The following is a 22,509-nucleotide window of genomic DNA, read 5'->3' on the forward strand; positions in this document are numbered from 1 at the left end:
TAATTTTATAAACTTATGTTTTATTTAGAAAACTAAAAAGTATTAGTATACAAATTCGTGCATTTTCTCTTAATTACATAGATATTTATTTTAGTAAGTTAGTAAAACAAGCTTTGACCAAAATTTTTATTACAATATTTTTCAAAGAAACCTGTTACCAATTTTGTGCTGCAACTACTAAAGTTCTAAACTGAAATAAACCTTTTTTCTATAATAAGAACAAAACTGTTCTTTTAAGTGTATAGTATACTTCTGCTAACTAAATATATTTTTTTCTTTTTCAAATGTAAATTGACTTTTTTAAGCGTATATAAATCATCTTAAAAGTTAGTTTTAGTTTAGGTCATTAAAAAAACTGTTTTTTCGATTTAGAATTAATGTTTGATAACTCTTGTCAACAGTTGAAGATAATGTATCTAAAAACTTCACCTTGTTTACTTAAAAATGTTCTCAATAAAAAACTAACAGTTTTTTAAAAGTTCTTAATAATGAATAAATGAGATAGAAACTAATAGCATTTTATTAAAGTTTTTCACAAATAAAGTATTAATCAACAATAGTCAATTAACAAGACTTACCATTTTTCCGTAAGAAATATATCAGTTTTTTATAATATTAGGAGTAGATAAAAACTATCAACAACTCTGTAGAGTTTTAGTTAACTTTTAACAAAGAAGTCATGAAAAAATAATTACTTTTAAAAAACATATCTTCTAAGTTTCCATAAAAAAAAACCGTAACAACAAATTGTGAATAAAATTTAACTTTTAAAAGCTGATGACTTTTAATATTTTCTAAAATTACCTTAGTTCTACGAAGTGCTTATTTTCTGCAGAACCCGGTATAACCTAGTTATTTATAGCGTAGTGTTCAAACTCAATAGATTATCTAACTTTAAAAATGAAATAGGAGAAAACGAAATTCATTTTTTTCCACGTCAAATTTAAACTATGCGATAAATTAGAAATAACAGTGTACAAAAAGAAAGGATGCAAATGTATTTCTAAATTATAGTTTGATTTCATTAGCAAAATGAAAAACAGTATTTTATTTATGGTTTCTTAACAGAGCTTAAAAGTCCCACAGAGTAATATCATTCTACACTCAAAAACACTTAAAGTTAAGAGGGAAGTTTGTAAACAACAACTATCTAACAACATTCTTAAATGATATGCTAAAAAGTTTCGAGGTTGGTAAAAGGTATAACCCAACAGAAAAGTTAAATGAAACAGAACTCTGAAAATCCGTTTTAATACCTTGTATAAGAAAGCAGAACAAAATGATAAAATGTTTGTAAAATTTTCAAAATAATTTACTTTAATACCAATGTTGATAACGATTTTAGCAATAGAGAAGCAACAACTTATGAATTGAAAATAAACACACTTGAAAATTAAATGCATTTAATACTTTGAAATCCCATGAGAATATTAATATAAAGCATCAAAGAAAATTTTTGAGGATAAAAAAATGACTCATTTACAAACTGAACAAATTACTAAAATATAAGAGTCTATGGTTATTAGTTTTGAAGTTTTATAATAGTTCTAGTATATAAAAAAATTGTATTTGTGAAGAAATTCTTATTAAAAAACAAAACAATTTTTTAAACAAAAAATAATTAAACTTTTTATTACTGATAAATACATATTGTTTGTTTAGTTTTTGTATTAATGGGTTAAATCCTTAATGAGATTTTTATTTTCATCATTCATGCATGTTTTATTATATTAGTTTAAAATTTTAGAGAGTACGATATTATAATCTATCTGTTTCAACGAAATCTACTTCTATTTTTTTCGTAATGGTTTTGTTTATAAATTTTATTCTTAATAAGGTAATGCAATCATTAATTATAAATTCACAAAAGTTGGCTTGCATTTGTTTAAAATTATATATGATAGTTAAATTATACTCTCCCGTATTATATTTCAGAATCCTAGAAGAAATATCAAAATAGGTTTAAACCGCAGATATAAAGAAAAATTAAAGTAAAATAGCTTGAACATTGATTTTTAGATAGGCCAAGTAAATTTATACGAATTTTAAGTAAAAAAATAAAGGCGATCGTAATTAAGCTATTAAGAAAACGAGTAAACACTTTATTTAAAAAAAAAACCATATAATCAAGCATACTACTTTACAAAGTAAACAAACAAGGCTGGTAGGTTTGTGGTAAATATTTACATATTTCACTGACTACTTAAACTTCTAACCGAACCATTTGTTTACATTAAATTTTTTTACTGATAAAACCAAAAAACCAACTTAAAAATTTTTAAATGCACTTAAAACTTAGTTCACTTTATGATTTACTTTCATTTACTTTATTCAACTTCATTAATCATAAACTTTACAGATAATTTTTCGTTACAGCTAAAGACTAGAATAAATTGCTTAAAAATTAACTAAAAACCTTGACCGATCAATAAAACGAAATAAATATATATTTAAGCTAAGTTTTAAAAGTACTTTTTCATTTAAGTTCAGGAACTTTTTAAAAATTCATATAAAATATTTCGTAGGATGCACATGTCTTGTTAGAACTTTTAGCTCTTTTTAGATCTATTGTATAATTATTACACCGTTTTTTGTTTCTGAAATGAGTACTTTTTGCTTCACCGTTATTTTAATTATCTTTTTAATTTCTCTTTGTATAATTTTCAAAAGAGTTTTTCCAGTAGTGTTTTAACAATTCATTTCATTGGTGAAAACAAGAACTACATTGTATAAAACGAGAAAAAATAATCTAACTAAATGCTGTAAGATTTAAATTACGTTGTTATTGTTTAAAATTATATAGTTTAACGAAGGTATTAAGGTAAAAAAAGTCCTTACTGACAAATAAAACACCAAAAATAAACAGGTAAAAAATAAAGCAACTTACGTTGTAGTAGTATTTGGTAAGTTTTGTTTAAAACTTATTTTAACAGTATCAACTTACTTCAGATCTCAAGATATTTTTTCATTTAAAGATTACTTATTTATATAAACTTTGTAGTCATAAAAAATTGTATAAGTTAGGCAGTACGTTTTACAAAAAGTCGTTAAGTGTAACATGGCTTAAAATTTAAAATTATTTACTACTTCCATTTAAACACTGAGTATATATACAAAAAGCAAAGCAAAAAGTACATTTATGTTTAAATATCTAAAGCGTCAAATTAAATTGCATTGTGTTTGCTCTTTTTATTTTAATAAGAAAAAAAATAGTTTGTTTGTTTACTTTTGTTCGTTTAATAAAATATTATTATATTTTTTTTATAAAAGTTTATCAATCCTAATCATTTTGGAGGTTTTGTACGTACCTCACAGTGATGCATACATCTTAAACTCCGTACCTTTTTTATATCTATATTGTAAATTTTTTTTAATTGCTTTTACAGTATCTAAAGTCGGTAGTGAATTAAAGTAGCCTAAATTAGTTAAATGCTTTAAAAACTTTAAATTACAAATAAATAAAGTAAGCCAGGGTTTCAATATAAACGTTGTATTTTAACAACAGAATTTTAAAAAGCAGAGAACTAATCCTTGGATTTAAGTAACAAAACCCAAGTTTAATTTCATTAAAAAAAACTTTTTTTCAGACATTTGTTTTTAAAGTTTGTTACTATTTTCATCAAACAACTTTATCAAAGACAATTTTTAATTTTTTCAAATAAATTTAAACCATGCGACACTTCTTTTCTGAAGTTATGCTGACTGTACTTTCAAAAAACTCAGTTTCATCAACCGAATTTTATAACTTAAACAGTTATATTTTTTGATGTTAGTTTTATGAATCTGGGAATTTTAAAACACAAAATTTAAAAGGCAAAGCTTAAAAATTTTTACAGAAAATTTCTTAAACTTAATTTGTACAAAAAGTATCGTTGTAGCGTATGAAAAATATTTTCATGTTTGTTCAGCACTTGAACAGTAAAACTTGTTTATAAAACATGATTAAAACATGAAACATGATGGTAATGGAAACTATTAAAAATCGATTGCATATTGGAATGAAATGGAAAATAAAAAGTTTGTTGTTTATCAGTTTTTTATGCGTTCACACTCCAAGGCCTTTTTCCTTCATCTTCAGCTTTTTTCACATGCTGTTGAAACATTTTTATAATTAGTTGAAGGTTTTTGTATAACTGCAATATGTTTTTAAAAAATTCTGAACAAGTGTTTTCAAGTAAAAAGAGCGTCTAACCTGGAAGGTCAGTTTATCTTGGAAGGCCATTCGTGTGCGTTCGACCGTGAGAGGTGCATTCAAAATAAAGTCACGTGACAAACCGTTTTGCGCTCGATGACTTCTGATGGCGTCTTTGATGGCGAAGAACACCGAGTTTGCCAGCAGAAGCGGCGGTTCTCCTATCGCCTGGAAATATATAAAGTCAAACTTTTTATTGAATAGATGTTATAGATTGTAAATTGCTAAATTTTAATACTGAGAAAAAATCAATAAGTGTGATAAAAAAATTAAGTGTGATTAAATACAGTAGAGTCAAAGTTTAAAATGCAAAATTTTTTTAGACTTCTATAAATTTCTAGGCTTTTATACTGAAAAAATCATTGTTTATAAAAAAGACATTATTATAAAAACGACTACTTAAACTTTAAATAATGACCTTTGATTTGAATATGGCGTGTGGGTTGCGGGAGTTTTTGAGAAGGTGGACGTTGAACACTCTGGGGCAATCCCCGAAAGCGGGAATCTTGTAGTTTCCTGGACCCCTGGTGATCAGGTTTCCGGTTGTTGGGGAGTGCAACGGTTCCTCAATGCAGTACAACCCGTACCCTTGTATGAAAGCCCCTTCTATCTGTATTTTATTAAAAGTACATTTAAATATTTCTTTAAAAAATAACAGTTATATTTTGAACTGAACTTTAAACTACAAGGACAGTTTTATTTTTCTTTGTAATAAATATTTTACTCATATGTGTAGTAGCTAAGTTGTAGACCAATAATTGAAAATATGCAAGTTTCAATGTATAGCTTAACATTATTTCAATAAGACTCGACTGTAACTTTTATAAGATTCAATAAAATAAATTAAAAATATTATAAGTTTTGAATCGTTTTTTTAATCATAAAGAGTATTATATATGGTAGTGTTTAACATTTTTAAATTTAAAACATAATTTCAAACTTGTCCAATGTCGACTGCGGGGTTCAGGCTTCTTCCTGCGTCAATGATGACGTCACTTCTCAATATGACGTGTTCGCCGGTGAGGCAGTCGACTTCAACTTCGCTGACGGAAGCGCCGTAAGAACAGTAATTCCACGGAGTCCCGACCACTTTTCCTGTTTTGTGGTCGTGAGTCCAGTCGTGACCATTTCTGGACGAATTGTTTAAATAAGTTAAAAACATACATTTCTTATTTGGTGTAATTGGTTTTTCTTGAAAGCAAATGTTTTAAAACAAATAAATAGTCAAAAAAAAAAACTTTTACGTAAAAATAAAAAATTGATTGCTTTTTAAGACATAATTTTTTTTTGGTTTAAATTTAAAAAAAAAAACTAAACACTTGTGCATTTAATAATCGATAATATATATTTCTGTTAGATTTGATGAAATAAAGTATTTATCAATGTGATTGCAAGAGAGTGTATAGAAAAAATTTTAGCCGAACGCAGAAGCTTTAAAATAGTGAAAAAATTTCAAAATAACAAAAAAACTAATGTTATCTAAGTTTCTGAATATATTTCTAAAGTTTTTTAGCGGAAATTAACATATTTTGTAAGAAAGTACGCAAAAACCATTATACTTTGTATGAAAAAAAAGTTTGCTAAATCATTACGCCCGCATAGAACTTATTTTCAGTGAAATACTGTGTAAAGCTTGAAAAGGTTTCGGAAAGATGTTGTTTTGTGACGTAAAAAGTAAACAAAAGTACAAGTCTACCTTTTTATGATATAACTAAATGTTTTTGGTATAAGGCAAGTTTATCCATTACATTTATAAAGAAAAGTGCTTATTTTTAATTCTGCCAGAGCATCTTCAAGTTAACATTAAGGTTTAATCATACCAATTTGATCATCAGACAACAAGCCTTTGGTAGACTGAGACCCGTTTTCCGTTTTAGTGGACATTGTATTAAATGTTGCACGGCAGAAGACAGTCTTAAAGTCATTTGTCAGAACCAGTAAACGGTTGCTTTATGGTCCTTATGGTCCGGTAAATTTTAAACCATTCGTAGATTGACGACTGCAAGTTTTCCGGTCGCGGCTGAGTGAGGAGCTTTGAAATAGAACGAAACCCGAGTCTTTATCTACCGAGGTCTAGTGGTCTGGCGATCGAATTGATGTTTTCAAACATTTATGTTATTTTGAGCTTTTTTCACGGCATACAAAGTCCAAGCTTAGACTATGTAGACTTTTGCAGGTGTTTTCTTTAACTATATTCGAGAGTTATACTTTCTATGCCATATAACGTCAAAAAAAATAAAAATAATGTGCAATAAATTGCAGTCAAAAACTTTACTATTATTTTTATTATCCCGTGAAGATCAACATATAGATATAATTGTAGTATATTTAAGCTTTTATATTAAAAATAATCAGTTAGAGTTACAAATAGATATTTTTAAGATATTTATCTAGTTTAAGTTACTCGAAAAATCCAGTAGCAGAGAGGCCAACTCTGTCTTGGTAAGCTTCCTTTATCATTTTCTCCCAATCGTATCCTTTTGCTTTGTATCTTGCAAGTCTTTTATTCAATTTTTCACATGCGTTCTGATTGTCATTAAAAAAACATAAGCTTTTTGTAACCAATTTCATTAACGTTTGTTTAAAATAAACTCAGGTTCTATTTACTCCTTGTCAGACTCACAAATTGTTTCAAAAATAGAATCATTATAATTTTATATACAGTTTTACTTAAAGTTCTTTTGGCCTGATTTAAATTATTACTGTTTATTACTGTGTATACTTATAATCGATCACCTTAGCTGCTGCGCAGTTAATATCCGAACCAGTGCTTGCTGCTGTAGCAGTTGTGTTTGGCACTACAGAAGTGTTTGTTTCGCTTATGTACACCAAATCAGGCGATATACCGAGAACTTTGCTTGCAACCTTTAACAAGAAAAAATTTGTTGTCAACAAAGCTAAAAAAAATTGAAAACTTTTTGTTAATAATGACGTCACCAAAGTCATTTTCGGTTAAGGCATTTGTTGAAAACACTAAATAAACGTTAGAAGATATTTTAAACCAACTTGGACAACTTTTGTGTTCAGTCCCTGACCCATTTCAATACCACCGTGTGATACAAGGACGCTTCCGTCCAAATATATATTCACCAAACAACCGCCCTGGTTCAAAAATGGGGCCTCGTAACCAACTCCGTACTTCATCACGTTCAACGCCAGCCCCCTTTTCTTGTATCTTGTTTTTAAATGAGTTTTGGTAAAAACGATTTCAAATTCTCTAATATTTTTTAAAATTTGATACTTTTACAAAAAAGTGGACAAAAATTGAATAAACTTAGTGTTGAATAAATTTCCGTATAGCATAAAATTTGTAATAGAGTAAAATATTGTTTTATAGCAGAAATTTTTAAAACACCAAACTTGTGTTATCACCTTGAACTCAAATTGAGAACTCTAAATGTATACAAAGTTGTTTAAATAAAAGGGTTAATCATAAAGAATAAAAACTGTTACAAAGTAATTACTTGTTATTTGAATTAAATTCATCAACTTGTTTTCTTCTTGCGTCGTATTCGCTTTTTTCGAGAATTTCTTCATAACATGGCTTGGCAGTACATATTGTTTGTTTGAAGTTGTAGTAAGTGACTTCGTTTGAATTATACAAGTTTACTTCGCGTATCTAAAGTCAGTTAATTTTTTTTTAATATTAATTTTAAATATTTTTTTCAACGTCAATTGAACTTAATTTAAGCTCAAACTAACATGTTAAATGTTTAATTCTGTTTTAAATTAACAAATGCTTTCAAAAACTTATTACCGACACAATATTGGCCTATAGTTTCTGTAATGAAATAAGTGATTAAGTTACATTTTTATTGATTAGCAACTTAACACAAAAATTGAAATTAAGTTTAAGTGACAAATTTATATTGTTGTTAAGTTTACAGGACATATGTTTTATTAAGTATAACTGATAAAAAGTAAGAGCTCTATTCTTAGTATGAGTATATAAAATAAAATGAAATTCATAAACTAAGTTACATGTAAAGAATTAAATTTTAATACAAATGAAAACAGCATGCAAACTTGTTTCTGGTCCATATTTAAGTTCATAGCTAGTTTGTCCATAAAATCTTCAGTGATCATCATGGCCTGCGGAGCTCCAAAACCTCTGAATGCAGTACAAGACGAAATGTTGGTTTTACACAAATGTCCCGTGGCTAGAACGTGCGGTATTCTGCATAAAAAAATGTAAATTTAATTAATAAAAACTGTTTAAAAATATTGTAGTTTTTGAATTATAGTTATTACTTGATTATTTTCTTACAATTATTTTAAGATTCTTACGAAGTTATTCAGTCAAAAATTAGCTTTAAATTTGTTCTTATTATTTTAGAATTCTTAAATAAAGAATACTTATAATCCTTTATCTATATTATGGTGTGCAATATCAATTACAAGAGTTTATATTATATTAGGTGTTATATTATTTTTTAACCTGTAGGCACTGTCCAAATTAAACATAGCTCTTGATAGAACACAATGAGACAGATCGTAAGTGTTGCCACTATTGCTGTAAATATCAATTACTAGAGACACAATTTCACCTGTTTTCTTCGCACCTACCTGTAAAACAGAAAGTGTAATTAATTCTATATCAGCATGGGTTTCTTGAAAAATATACAAATTTATTATCTTTAAAGACACACTGAAATTACTTTTACAAATTTCTTGAAAGTTGAAATTCTATGTAAAAAAAAAAATCTTTAACGATCTGAAAAATTTTAAAACTTTTAACTCTATAATTGATTTTGTATTTAACCTTGTATTTAGCCAAATAAGGATGCCTTGTTCCTGTTATTACCATGTCTTCGTGGCGATCAAATTGTCCTCTTATTGGCCGATTCAACCTTAACATGACTTAGTTTCAAACTTAAGCACTAAAAACTACAATGGTACCGTTAACAAAACAACAGGTTAGTTTCAAACAGTTTTTGTATAATAGTTCATATGTTGAACAACAGAAGTGAGTTATAAAGAAGCCAAAATGTTACAAAACTAATTTAAATGTTTTATATTACTAGGTGTTTACATACACACTTAAACATTATAAGTGTAACAAAACATAATTTCCGGAATTCTTAGAGAAAATTGTCACACAATTACTTTTCTATGAAAAGTTATTTTTAAAACAAGCAAAAGTTTTATTCAGATTAAAACAAAAGTTTACTCTTTATTTCAAGATTTCTCGCAACCCAGAGGAAAGTGTTGTTTAAAAACTTTTAATAAAATTGTTTTAAAAACACATTTATTGCTTTGAACTGAGTAGAAAGTAGGAAAAGAAAACTGTTTTGTATGGTGGCTTAGAAATCAATTACAAGGCAAGTAACTTAAAACAGTCGTATTATTATGGAAGCTGATTTAACAAGTATTTTTTTTTACCAAAATAAAACTAGTAAGTGTAGTTGGCTGTAAAATAGATTTGAAATAAGTATATGAAGTCTAAACTGTTTTTTTTTTTTTTATTAAAGTTTTAAATTATGTAACAAAGCTAATACTTTTTGGCGGCAACACACGCAGGATTGCTCATGTACAAAAAGTTAGTTTGCTTCCCGCCAAATCCTCCTCCAAGCCTCTTGACTCTCGTGCAAACTTTGTGTTCAGCAACTCCAAGAACTTTTGCTGTCTATTTAAATATAAAAATCGTTTTCAAATAGGATACACTTATAACTAGGCAATTGGTCGGCAAACTGCGGCCCTCAAAATCAAAACCTGCGGGCCGCGAGGTACTTTTCAGCTCAAAACACAAGTTTTTAACAACAGTAATTTAAAAAAATCGTGTTAAAAACTTACAATAAAGGATCTTACTTTAAGTATTTTCCATTACTAATACTTTAATATTGCTTTTTTTATAAAACTTTTGGTTTAAATAAAGTTTTATGCTAGTTACTTACAAATATTTTGAAATTACTGCGGCCCACAAAAGACTTTACTTATTCAGTTTGGCCAGCGAGCAAGTTTTTTTAAAGAAAACTGTCCCGTGAAAATATGAAAAGTTGCCGACTTCAGCTCTAGGTTATATTTTAAACCTTTTTAAAAACCTTTTTAATTACTTGAAAATGTTTATTAGTTTAATTATAATCTTGTTTTACATTTAAAAGGTATTGGTTAATATTTAGTGTTAAGTTTTTTATGTAACTAAATTCAAGCTAACTAAACCGTTCTTTGAAGTTCGGTTAAGTCTTGTGCCGAGGAATAAAGTTCAATCTCATTATTTTCTTTCGGTATTACCAGGCAAGCTTGAGTTTCAAAGTAAAACTGTTCTTGGGCCGCTATTCTAAAAAGTAAAAATTACTTAAATTAGTAATCTACCGGATCCAGAATATAGTTTCCAGCCGGATACGAATCCGGGCTTGATTTAGAATTATTATCCGATCGAATCCGAATCTCATTTTGAAATCAGGATCCTGGTTTTATTTTAAAGTTTGGATCCAGCCGAACCCTACAAATCACTCAAGTTTTCTTTTAATGTCTAATGTAAGTTTTAAACTACCCTAAATAACACCAACTACCTTGTCTTTGCATTTTATCATGAACTCCTTTTACTTTATCTAGTATAACTTTTATTTTCTCTGAAAATATCTAGTGTAACTTTCAAAGACTCTCCCGTAATACCTAGTTTGGCGTTCAGAAAGCTTCCTGTATTATCTAGTGCAACTTTCAAAACTACTCGAAAAAATGCCAAAGACTTTTTTTTTGCTCATTATCATTAACTCCATAATATCTAGTATTAGTTTATAAACCCTAAAATATTTCTTTTACCTTTTTTTTGCGGAAAATAGTTAAAAAAATTTAAGTATATTAAGTGACTTACCGGGTCCATAAAATTAAGATTCAGTAGGATCAGTTTGATTTTTTTTTGTAATAGAATCCGGCCGGATCAGGATATTTTTTTAAATTATTATCCTGCCGTTACTTAATCTCGATATTTTTAAAATTTAAGTTAATATCCGGCCGGATCGAAATCCGGATAATTTTTTCGAGTTAAGATCTGGCCGGATCGAAATCCGGATAATTTTTTCAAACTAAGATCTGGCCGGATCCGGATCCGAAGACTAGGATCGGGTAGATCACTACCTAAAACATTTATTTTCGCAGAAGAATCTATAAACAAAAAATGTATAATATAAATAAAAATAAAACAACAATTTAAAAAGTGTATATTTTTACCAAGTTTTAAATTCATCATAATATAGAAATCTAACCTAACGTTTGATTCTATTTTTACATCACATTTTTCATATTCTTCTTCCGGATTTCCATGCTTTATAACGTATTTTTCAAAGAAAGAGTCTTGTTCAATAGCATCCTAAGAAAAATTAACAAGTTTAAACGAAAATTAAAACGTGTACACATCAAAACTAAAGTGTACAAAATAATGATATCAATCTATATGAATATTTTCAATAACGTTATTCAATTTAAAGTGATTAAATTCTACCTCAATAGTGACTATAATGGGATTTATGTTTTCATATTCAATTTTCACCATTTTTGCTGCTCTCTGCGCGTGAACTTTATTATCAGCTATTATTGCTCCTATCGGTTGCCCAATCCTTGTTACCTAATTATACATTGCAATATAAATTTTATAAGATAAATCTACATGATTTACAAGTTAAAACAGTTTTAAGTCTAAAGAATCTTGGTATTATAAAGCTATCAACTTCAAAACTAGTTGTAGTAAGGATTTGTTTACAGAGTATATTCAAAATACAAATGGACAAAAACATGCAAAGACTTTAAACATAACATTTTCAAAGACATAATTAACTCTAAAAATTTGTAAAAAAATAATAATATTTATTTTAAATTTCATTAAGCACATGGATATTGCAAACATTTTTGATGAAAGAATAAGAAAAAGTACTTTTTAAAACTTATTAATTTTCTAAATTTTCTTATTCTTGCACATTCGAATAAAATGATTTTTTTCTGAATTTGTTAACAAAACTGTGCAAACCTTGAAATATAGAAATAATATTAGAAAAGATTTGAAAAAATAGAACAAAACAGATGAAATTAAGACCTTTCCGTTTGCAAAAACTTCGTCATCGCCCATCATATTGTACAAGTTGCTGCCTGTTACGTCATCTTTGTCTACGTAATCAACAAAACCCGGTTGCTTCGACGCTTCCGATACGTCGACTGATAGAATTTTTGCATGAGCTCTCGTGCTGGTCACAAGGCAAATGTACAGCTCGTCTGTTTTAATTTACTTTATTTCAATATTTTATAAAAGTTTTAAAACTGCTTTTAGAAAAATTTTGTTTTTATGTTTAGTTTATTTCATCAGCAAAACATTAAACAATTATCATTACCCCTAGAGCATAGTAAAAGCTTTAATTTATATAATTTAACTAAAAAATATAAATGATAAACTCTCAAGTTTGGGCATATCGTCCATGTAAACTGCTTCTCCAGTCGCTTGTAAGTTTGCTGATTCGTGCTGTCTGGATCTGCCCACTTCATCAATAGCAGGCTGGTCTTCATCCACCTTTTATATATATTAAGTTTTTGAAACTGTAATAAGTAAATTATGTTGAAAAGGTTAACCTCTTGCCACGTGCGAGAACTTTGCATTTCTTCCCATTTATTTTCTAAACTCGAGTAACAACTTTCACTTATTTTGTTATCACTGCTCTGTTTTTAAATATTGATGTTATTTTATATCTGGTTAAAATGTATTTATTATAATTAGCACGTTTTTATTCCCTGCACAAATGCTTAGTTGTTTTTACAGATAAAGTTAAACGAATTATAAACTTTCTACTTGTAGTTTAAACAAATTACTTAAATATTAGAGTTTTACTGTTTATTATGTATGGTTTGATTGTAAAAGTTATATATGTTATGAAAGTCGATTAATCCACTGTTTAAATTATGAAAGTAAGAATAGTGCTAATGAGGTACAAAGTTCTAACTTTGAGTACTCCTTGTTTTGCCAAGCAGTCCATGATTTCAAGATGGAACTTGACAAAGAGACTTGCTGCAAGAGTTTCTCTGTAAGCAGCCATCCCTCCTGGCACATCTACCGGAAGTTGCAAATCATTCTGAAGCCATTTTGTTGCATCGTCAACTAAAGCCGGGTCATCCCAGTTTCTAAAAAATGCAAGTTTGTTTAAGTAAAATAGCAAATAGTTCTAGTCAAGAATGAAAACCTCAAACAGTTTCAAATGAAATTCTATAAAAGCTGAACAATACTATAAGTTTTATAATTCTATAAAACAAAAGAAGTATAAAAACTGATTGTTCAAACTAATTTACCTTCCTACTATGCTGTCAATTAAACTCTTTGGTTTCAAAGTAACCGAAGACATTCCACCGTAAGCAACGCTCAAACGTTTCACTTTGCTACTTGTGACGTCATCAAATTCAACGAGCATCGCTGCGTTTACGATTGTGATGTCATCTTCCTTGCGCTTGCTTACTTTGTAGGCCCGTACGTACTGCGCCTAAAAAATATATTTAAAAGTTGTTCTTATAACTTGATTCTCTACAGTTTCAAACATTACAACTAACTTTTTTGGCGAACTCGAGCTTTATGTTAAGAACCAGTTGATCTTTAGTTAGCTTTGTTCTCCGGTATCCACTGAAAAAATCTGAATCAATGTTTAGACTAGTGACCTGGCTGCTGCTGCAGTCAAGAACTTCAATGCTGCATCCGCAAGCGAGCCAAATTGGGTTTAAGTCGGAAATCGGGCTTGCAGTAACCAAATTTCCTCCAATGCTCTGTATTATAGATAAATAGTATCAAGTAAAATAGCAAAAAATAAACTAATAAATTATTTAGTTTAAAAATAACAAAGAAAAAATACTAACCGCTACGTTGCGCACTTGTGAGCCTGCAAACCAGTGAAGCATGTCTCGAACTTCTTTCATTGGTTGAGTGGCATGTGACGAGTTGTTTTTTATGACGTCATTCAAAAAACTGATTACGTCAGTGAGAGGCGTCGACGCTCCGATGGTCACACCTATTTAATATTTACTGCGTGAAAGTGAACATTTCAAGTATAAATTTTTCAAGCACTTAATAAAAAATATCAAAAACTAAATTATGTTATGAATAATTTTTAACCTGATTCATCAACGTGCAGGTTATTTAGCATCTGAATGTCGGCCACGTAACACAAATTTTGATGACATTTACCCAAAATGTTCGCCTCCACACCAATTTCAGTGTTTCCGCTCACTATCTTCAAATCGGGAATTTCCCGCTTTAGAGAAAGCAACTGGTCGATGGAAACCGGTCGGTACCAGGTGCTTCGTTCCCCTCGAAACATGAGGGGGACGTTGAATACACCCAATTTACTGTCACGCTGTAATGATGATTTTTATTTATCAATTTACAGCTATCACCTTTTTTATTGAAATGTATGATTTTATTTTTTGTTTAGAATTTGTTAATCAAGTATTAAAACAGTTTCGTTTAAACCTTCAGTTTTGGTGGAAATATAATGTCTTGTTTGTTTTCATCTTGTTCAAAAGATTGTTTTTGTTCATTTCTAAAATTATTCTCTGATTCCGTCTTTTCTATAGCATAAATAGTTTTAAAACCGCATAACTTACTTTGTTAGTAATCTTATGAGTTTTAATAATAACTTTTCAAACTTTAAAAAAAGTCTTAAAAACAGTTAAAACAAAACAACTAAATTTTTTCATGCTTTAGTTATTTTTAATGTAATAAGTTAACAACCAAATAACTAATTCTAAGCTTTATAAAGCACAGTTTTAGCAAATACTATAAAACAGTTACCTTCAACTTTAGCAATCTTGCAACACTTATCTCCCATTCCACAAGAAAATTTGTTGGTGCTTTTGCTTGAATCTTTACGAGCAAAACTACCAAATGCTGTAAGTTTATTAGTAATTTTAGAAACTTCAACTACTCCTTTTTCTGCAAATTCTATCAATTCTAATGAAATAAGTAAAAAAACAAAAATCGTAATGGCTTCAACAATTTACTTTGTTAAATATATAAGTCTTTTTAAATAACAGATATAAAATAAAGCGTTGTGTAGCTCAGAATTCATAGTTTTAGCTAAAATTTGAAATCAATATATACTTTTTATGGCAGAACTTAAATGGAGTTTTATGTCCTCATATTTACTTGACTTTATTAAGGATTACATTTATCCCTAATCTTAATTTTCACTGAAATTGCAATTTAAGCTTAAGTTAAGTCATTACTCTAGCATTTAAACCACAATATTTATTCACATACTCTTCACCTAGTCCTTAACACATTACCACTAAAACCTTTATCTTGAATTATAACATGTGCAAATAGTTACCCTTCAAGTTTAAAAGTCAACATATAAGAAACCTTTTTGTTTGTTCTTATCGAGTTTTCTAGGAATTGGAACAAAATAAAAAAAATTGTGCATATTTTTTGGATTTTGTATAAGTTTTAAAACACAATTTTTAGCAATTTTCGCACATAAACCTAGAGTAAATATTTCTAATTAGCTTACTAAACCTTTTAATTCTTTATAAATGATTGAAACCTTCGATGATGGGTCGGTACCCGGTGCACCTGCACAAGTTTCCCTGCAAAGCGGCTTCGACGTCTTTGATGTGGGGGGCGGGAGTGGACCTTAGAAGGGCGTACATTGACATGACCATGCCCGGCGTGCAGTAACCGCACTGTGACCCGTGACATTTCGCCAGGCGCTCCTGATAAAAGCAACAGTTTATTGTTTAAATACTAAGTTAACGCAGGTATCTTTACAGTGAGTTTACAGAGAGTTGTAATACTTTTTAGGTTTATTAGTTTTTTTTCTACTAATACTAAACAATAACAACAGTTTTTATTGATGATTTTTAGCATTATAAAAAAAATGTTTAATAACTTTAAATATTTGAAATCTCATAATATATGTAAAGTTATACTTAATCTCATTATCAATAAGTTAGATCTTTAATTGTTATCTTTAAAGATAAAAGTTTTACTATAAAATTATGTTATACAATGAGTTTCTGACTTGCACGGGATGAAGTTTTGTTTTGGTTGATCCAACGCCTTCAACTGTGGTTATGTGGCATCCGTGAGCTACTACCAATGGCAACAAACACGAGTTGACTGCGTAATGTCTGTTCAAGTGTTCGTAAAAATTAATAGATAAATTTTAGACTACTTTTGCAAAAGGCTTGTTTTAAAACTTTAGAAATTCATTTTAGGTTGAGTTCAACGTACTTTAAACTAAATCAAAATTAAAATAAAAGGTTTACAATTCCCTTTATAGGCTTTTAAAATTCTAAAATATTAACTATTAAACTTATCCATGTTTTATATTTATTCACAGTTTATAATTTTTATTCATAGTAACAACAACTTAGAAACAAACTTCACTGTTTCAGTTTGGGGGATCCACCTCGATATCATGACAGTGCACGCTCCACAGCCACCTTCTCCACACGCCAGTTTCGTACCCGTCAACCGCACTAAAAAGTTTCAATTTAGGTAAATTACCCTGATGTTTATTTTTGGGTTGTTGGACTTCCTAATTGTTATCCTCGCTTACCAAGCCCTCGGTAATATAGTCGATTTCAGTCGATATGTAGATTTAAATAAGTCTGCTAAAACCTATGTTTTTACTTTAAAATTAGAACCGAAGTAAATTATTTTTACGGTTTGATTTGTCTTGTTAAACTGATTTTAAATTTAATAAAATTTATTTTTTATACTGTCTGGTTCGTTGAAAAATAAAAACATAAAAACACATTGACAGAAAACGTTTTATTTACATGCGTTGCATAATATAAAAGAGGTATATTATTTTAGAATAAACGATATTTTGTTTTTATCCAATCTAAGGCTTATCCGGTCATAATTAGATAAAAAACTACCCAGCATAGCCGGGTTAGCGAGGATATACTATATACAAAAATACCTTTAATGCTGTCAAAAAATATATTGTATTTATTCGAATACAACAGCTTTTTTTTTGGGTTGTATGATTCTTTTTTAAAATAAAATCTAGCCAATTTTTAATTTAATCGAAACTTTTTGATATCAGTTTACTTATTAAAAGCTAAGCATAAGTTTACTAGCCACATAAACACAATCGTTTGTCGTTTTCTGTACTACAAAGCAAAGTCAATAAAATAAACATACCTTAAAATTGGTAACGTTTATCAATTCTGGTTGGTTTTAAAACAGAAAAAAAAATTCTTTTATATGATAATGTTCGCTAAGTTTTACTTTATTTTTTTTCAAACTTACAATATTGAGAAAATAGAAACAAAAATTGTTTAATAAAACAATTTTAAACTTTAAGATTATTTGATGGGAAAAAATTGTAAACTTACTGAACTTCAAATATTGGTATTGTCGCTAAAACAAATTTGTCTTTAGGTTCTATTATGTTTAGCTTGTGGTCATTTGTTTGACTTGCAATCAGTTTTGCAACTCTAAAGTACTAGGCACAAACACTTGTTTAGCAATGTATGTTTAAATATTTCTAAATATAGCATACTTAGTTATAAAGAGAATGTGTTTTTTTACCAAAACAACCATTAAAATTGAGTTCATACATAGCTTCAAAAGCTTCAAGGCCAAAATTATAGTTATCTACGTTTGATTGGTTAAAAAATTACAAAAAAAAGGCGTACTGTAATAAAGTTTTATTTATTTGTATTCAAATAATATTTACTTTGGTCATGTACGTCTGAAATCTTATAAAACAAACAAGTTTTAGCAAAGTTTGGAACCTCATCTGTAAAAATTAAACAGTTGTAGGTTTCTGCGAAACCATTACTGTTTATAGGATCGTTAACTTAGTTTTTATTTGAAGATAAGGTAGTAAAAAAGTTTATGTTAAAAAATGTATTTCTAAATTTAGCTAGTATTTAAAGTAAGTTTCTAATTAGCAGTAACAGTTTAAGAAATATTTAATTTAATTTAAAACACTCACATTTTAGTCGTATATAAGAAATAAGAGTTGTTTCCGGGTCTGCATTTTTTTCCACAACCTGTATTTTAAATTATTTGAAATTTGCTGAAAATGTTTAGAAAAGCTTTAAAACTCGTATAAATTATTTTTGATAAGGCCAACAGGTTTAATAAAAACTTTTAAAACAGGATAACTACAATTATAAGAAATATTAGTTATGTAAACGTACTATGATAGTATGAAGAAATAGCGTGAACAATATTGTTTTTGTTTTATATTATAAAAATTTTAAGCAAAAAGTACTTTACAATTATTGTAAAAGTTTAACTTTCTTTTTCTTAAATGTTGAAAAACAATGTAAATAAACTATTAGTAAAAATGGTTTGTTAATAGTTTTGTTTTAAGAGTTTTAGGAGACAACAAAACAAGTAGTAAAAACTTAAAATCAATTTTTATTAGTTCAAGGTCTTAAATTTTTTTTTGTTAAGTTTCTTTGTTTAATTTTTTTTACATTTCAAGATCGTATCAGCTATTTAAAGGTAAAACTCCACTAACAAAGCTATTTATAACAAAACACAATTATTCTTACACTTTAACACTAAAACATATGTTAAAATTTCATTAATCGTGTTGAGCATTTTAATTTTTTTAACTCTGAAAAACTTTTATTTTGTTGCTTAAAAATTAATTAGTATACTAGTAAACTTTACTAATATACTAGTAAAATTTACTACTATATAAAAAGGTAAATATATAACTATTGCCTTTTAGTCATTTTTTATTGAAGTTTGAAAAGTTGCATAAAAAATCAACACATTTTAGTTACTAAATTGTATTTAATACCAAAAAAAGTAAAAGATATATTCATTATAACAAAAAAATCGTTTTTTGTTTTGTATATTTTTTGATTTTTTTTTAATCAGCTGAAATACAAAAAAAAACAATTACTTGAATGACCTATTTTAAGTGCACTCTGTAACTAATTTAATAACTACTTTCTTACCTCTTTTCCATTCACGTAAAACACTAAAGTGCTCAACTTTTCCGATTTCATTTTATCAACCGTAATTACTTTAGTTAATATTTGTAATTTTTTTTTCTGCAAGTAAACTTTATTCTAAATCACAATAATACTTGAACATACAGTAAACGTTACCTAAAAAAATACTTTTTCTGTAATTAATGCATTGATATTTTCAAAAATTAATAACGAACAAACTGAAAGAAATTCTTTGAAAATAGATTAGTTATATTTTTAAGAAAAAATTACAACAGCACTTAAACCGTGATAAACAAACTTCAATGAATAGTTATAGTACTCTTACAGATAGACTATTAAAATCCCTTTGTGTCATTAAAATTGCTATTTTTATTCATAAAAAGTTATATAGACTTGCTTTTTTCAAATTAATAGATCTTCTTAGTTCAAATACATGAAGTTCTCACCATTAATTACCATAGCTATAACAAATTAATTATCTAATTTCTGTTTATCAAAATTATTAAAAAGTTTGTGTTATTTAGCATAAAATAATTTAGTCAAGGGACACAAGTAGGCAACCGTGTTTTAATTGCTACCTTTTCTACTTGTGCAGTATAGTCTTTGCTAAAAGTTTGATCATCTAAAACCTTAAACTGTTTTACTTTGAAGTTTTACTTTAAACAACAGAAACGTAAAAAAAAAATAAATAAAAAAAAAAACAACAAATAGTACAAATGCCATGAACTAAGTATGTTCAAATCAACTAACCTCTCGGTTAACAGTTGTTTTTAACCTTAATAAAGAAAAAAAACGTATAGTGAAAATAATTTTACATTATCAGCTTACATATCTATATAAACTAACTATTTTAAATTTTAGATACGTATTTTTAAACTTTTAAGTTGTCAACTCCCTTCGTTTTTTTCTTATCAATTAGTGTAATTCGGCTAATAAAACTGTAGTTTAATTTATAATGACATAACATTAAAATAAGCTTTTGTTTTAGCAATATACTGACCTGGTTTAAATTTATTGCATGGTTTTTTAGTAAGAGTTCAATTAAGTTGTTTAGTTTTTTACAAGTCCTAACTATCCTGGCAAAAAATATTTTTACATACAACCATAAAATAAACTAATGATTTTTTCATGTTCTCCTTAAGCCTGTTGATAACACATTCCAATAACTTTTACTGATGTATTCAAACTCTGTTCATAAATTTTTTTCTTAACAAAGTAAAACAAGATCGTTGGAGCATAAAAAACTTTTTAATTACTTTATTTATTCAAAATAACAATATATCTTTATGTAAAATTTACAATACAGTCATACGAAGTTTTTGATATTAGTGATAAAAGATAATACAGTATCTACGATATCTCACTAACAAATTTTTTGATCTTAGTTATCAAACGGCTTTACACAGGTGTTTAACAAACATTGTGATTTTAAAATAGGCAATCTAAGTTTTGGTGTAAAACAACTTATCAATTAAAATAGCTCATTATTTCGATAAAACACAACCCTATGTTTAAAAGTACAACTTGTTAAAAAAAACAGCTTACTTTAAAGTCTATATGTTAACTTTACCTATAAAGTAAATTAAAAAACTAAGAAACACAGCAAAGTTTTTAGTTCCTAAAAGATACAACAAGCTCATTAAAACAGCAACAACCACCTTTAAAGCACAATTCGTTTAAAATTTAACAAGCAAAAACACACATGTATGTAAAAAAAAAGTTTTACGAGCGGAAATCATGTTGTCAGCTGAAAATAACCAAAAACAAACATGTTAATATTAACGTCACAAACACATGCTAACTTAGTTATGTTTGAAATACTTATTCATAAAAGTTTACGTTTTTGTATTTTTTGATACACCAAACTTAAACTCATAAATGAAAGTCGTAGCTTGGTTTTTAGTTGTTTTAAAAAGTAACAAGTTTCTATAATCTTTTTATTACCAAAAACTATAAAAATAGTTTTAATATTAATTCGTTTAAGTATTACTTGTATGTATACATATTTGTTAGCTAGATTTCTTAATAGATATTCTCTTAGTTTACATAAAGTTTTTTTTTTGTAAGGTTACAAAGAGCTTTGAAAAAATTTATAACTAAAGTTTTTAAAGTTTGAACAAAAAAAATAACTACTTAATGATTAAAGTAAAATAATTATGATTTTGCTTAGAAACAGGTTTAGTAAATGTTAAATCTATTTAAAAGTAGCAAAAGTACTTTTACATGCTTTTACATGTACATTTTACTTGTACAAAGTACTTTTACATGAGAACTGTCTGAAAACAAGAACTTGAATAAAACTTTAACAAAGTCTGAACATTTAACAAACAATGAATAGTTAACAGGTTTGTTTTTTTATAATTTTGCTTAGAACTATTACAAACTACATAAAAAATATATCAATAAAATGTTCATATTAGTATAAAAAAACTGTTGTTTGTAAATCAGACCACTAAAATTCAAACCTAAATCAATTTTACAACAACAACTTTATTTTAAGTCAGGTAATTTTTTTTTCTAAAAAATATTTCACTTTTAAAAAAGAGTATGTTTAAAAATAAACGTAGTAGCAACTTCTAGAGTAACTTCAAAAATGAATAAAAAACAGTTTTTAATCGTTATAAGCTAAAAAGCCTACTTAAACTTTTAATTGTTTACAAGAACAACATAAAATTTTTATAATCAAGCTAGCAATATTCTTTCACAAAATTTCTAAACTTAACGATGTTTGTTAACAAACATCGTTGAAACATAGATAACATGACCAAAAACAAACACAAAAATTTACACAGAGTTGTTAAACCTTTAAAACTAACCATATACTTTTTTTTGTTGAAATTTAGTACCATTTAGTAAAAAACATTAATAAAATTTGATGCTGAATAATGAACTTCATCACAAGACCAACACCAACAACAGCATCCGAGACAACCCTTTCATGACCGGTTTCTCGCATGCTGTTGTTGATGGTCGCGTGGTGAAGTTCATTATTTATTGTTGTTGGCGCGAACATCTCAACTTTGTTGATGATGGCTAAAATAAATATTGGTTAAAGTTTGATAGGTAAAAATAAGAAATGCATGCTTTTTTAAGTTGTTTGTTTTATTTCCAAAACTTTGATTTAATGTTTTATCCTTTTAACTACATAAAGTGAATAAAAAAATTATCAAAACACGTACTTAGGAATTTTCTAAATAAAGTTTTTTATAAGGTGTTAAATATATTGAAGCTGAAATTATATAAAAAGAAAAATTTGTTTTTATAACCCATTAAATTTATTCAAGTATAGTATCGTTTTCAATAAACGTTACATGTTGATTATTTTAGCAAAACATAATAAAAACATTTCAAAAGTTAATTTTAGTAACTAGTGAATTTTAATCTATGATTTTTGTAATAGCTTTTTTTATATACTTCAAACT

General features: G+C 27.6%; 1 protein-coding gene across 1 annotated transcript; it reads right to left on the reverse strand.

Moving 5' to 3' along the window:
• Positions 1–4,037: 4,037 nt before the first annotated feature.
• On the reverse strand, positions 4,038–19,141 carry LOC145832241 (xanthine dehydrogenase/oxidase-like). The gene is made up of 30 exons (XM_082939562.1): positions 19,091–19,141; positions 18,109–18,166; positions 16,540–16,636; positions 16,177–16,285; positions 15,700–15,868; positions 14,949–15,020; positions 14,628–14,725; positions 14,271–14,511; positions 14,015–14,166; positions 13,715–13,924; positions 13,460–13,647; positions 13,117–13,294; positions 12,749–12,835; positions 12,575–12,689; positions 12,222–12,397; positions 11,634–11,756; positions 11,398–11,501; positions 10,352–10,469; positions 9,691–9,818; positions 8,955–9,042; positions 8,631–8,758; positions 8,219–8,369; positions 7,657–7,811; positions 7,199–7,367; positions 6,929–7,057; positions 6,597–6,718; positions 5,133–5,322; positions 4,611–4,802; positions 4,193–4,360; positions 4,038–4,091 (listed from the first exon to the last, which is right to left on the reverse strand). Exons 1-30 carry the CDS (start codon positions 19,139–19,141, stop codon positions 4,038–4,040), a joined length of 4,020 nt encoding a protein of 1,339 aa, XP_082795688.1.
• Positions 19,142–22,509: the final 3,368 nt, after the last annotated feature.

This window comes from Thalia democratica, chromosome 3 (genome assembly GCF_965202585.1).
Source record: "Thalia democratica chromosome 3, ktThaDemo2.hap1.1, whole genome shotgun sequence".
Taxonomy (NCBI): Eukaryota; Metazoa; Chordata; class Thaliacea; order Salpida; family Salpidae; genus Thalia; species Thalia democratica.

Excerpts from the sequence above, each read along its gene's own strand:
- LOC145832241 (XM_082939562.1), bottom strand. The coding sequence starts at position 19,141 with ATGAAATCGGAAAAGTTGAGCACTTTAGTGTTTTACGTGAATGGAAAA. Across the intron at positions 14,512-14,627 it reads TATTTCCACCAAAACTGAAG|CGTGACAGTAAATTGGGTGT; the intron begins GTTTAAACGAAA and ends TCATCATTACAG. Across the intron at positions 12,690-12,748 it reads GTTCTCGCACGTGGCAAGAG|GTGGATGAAGACCAGCCTGC; the intron begins GTTAACCTTTTC and ends TATATATAAAAG.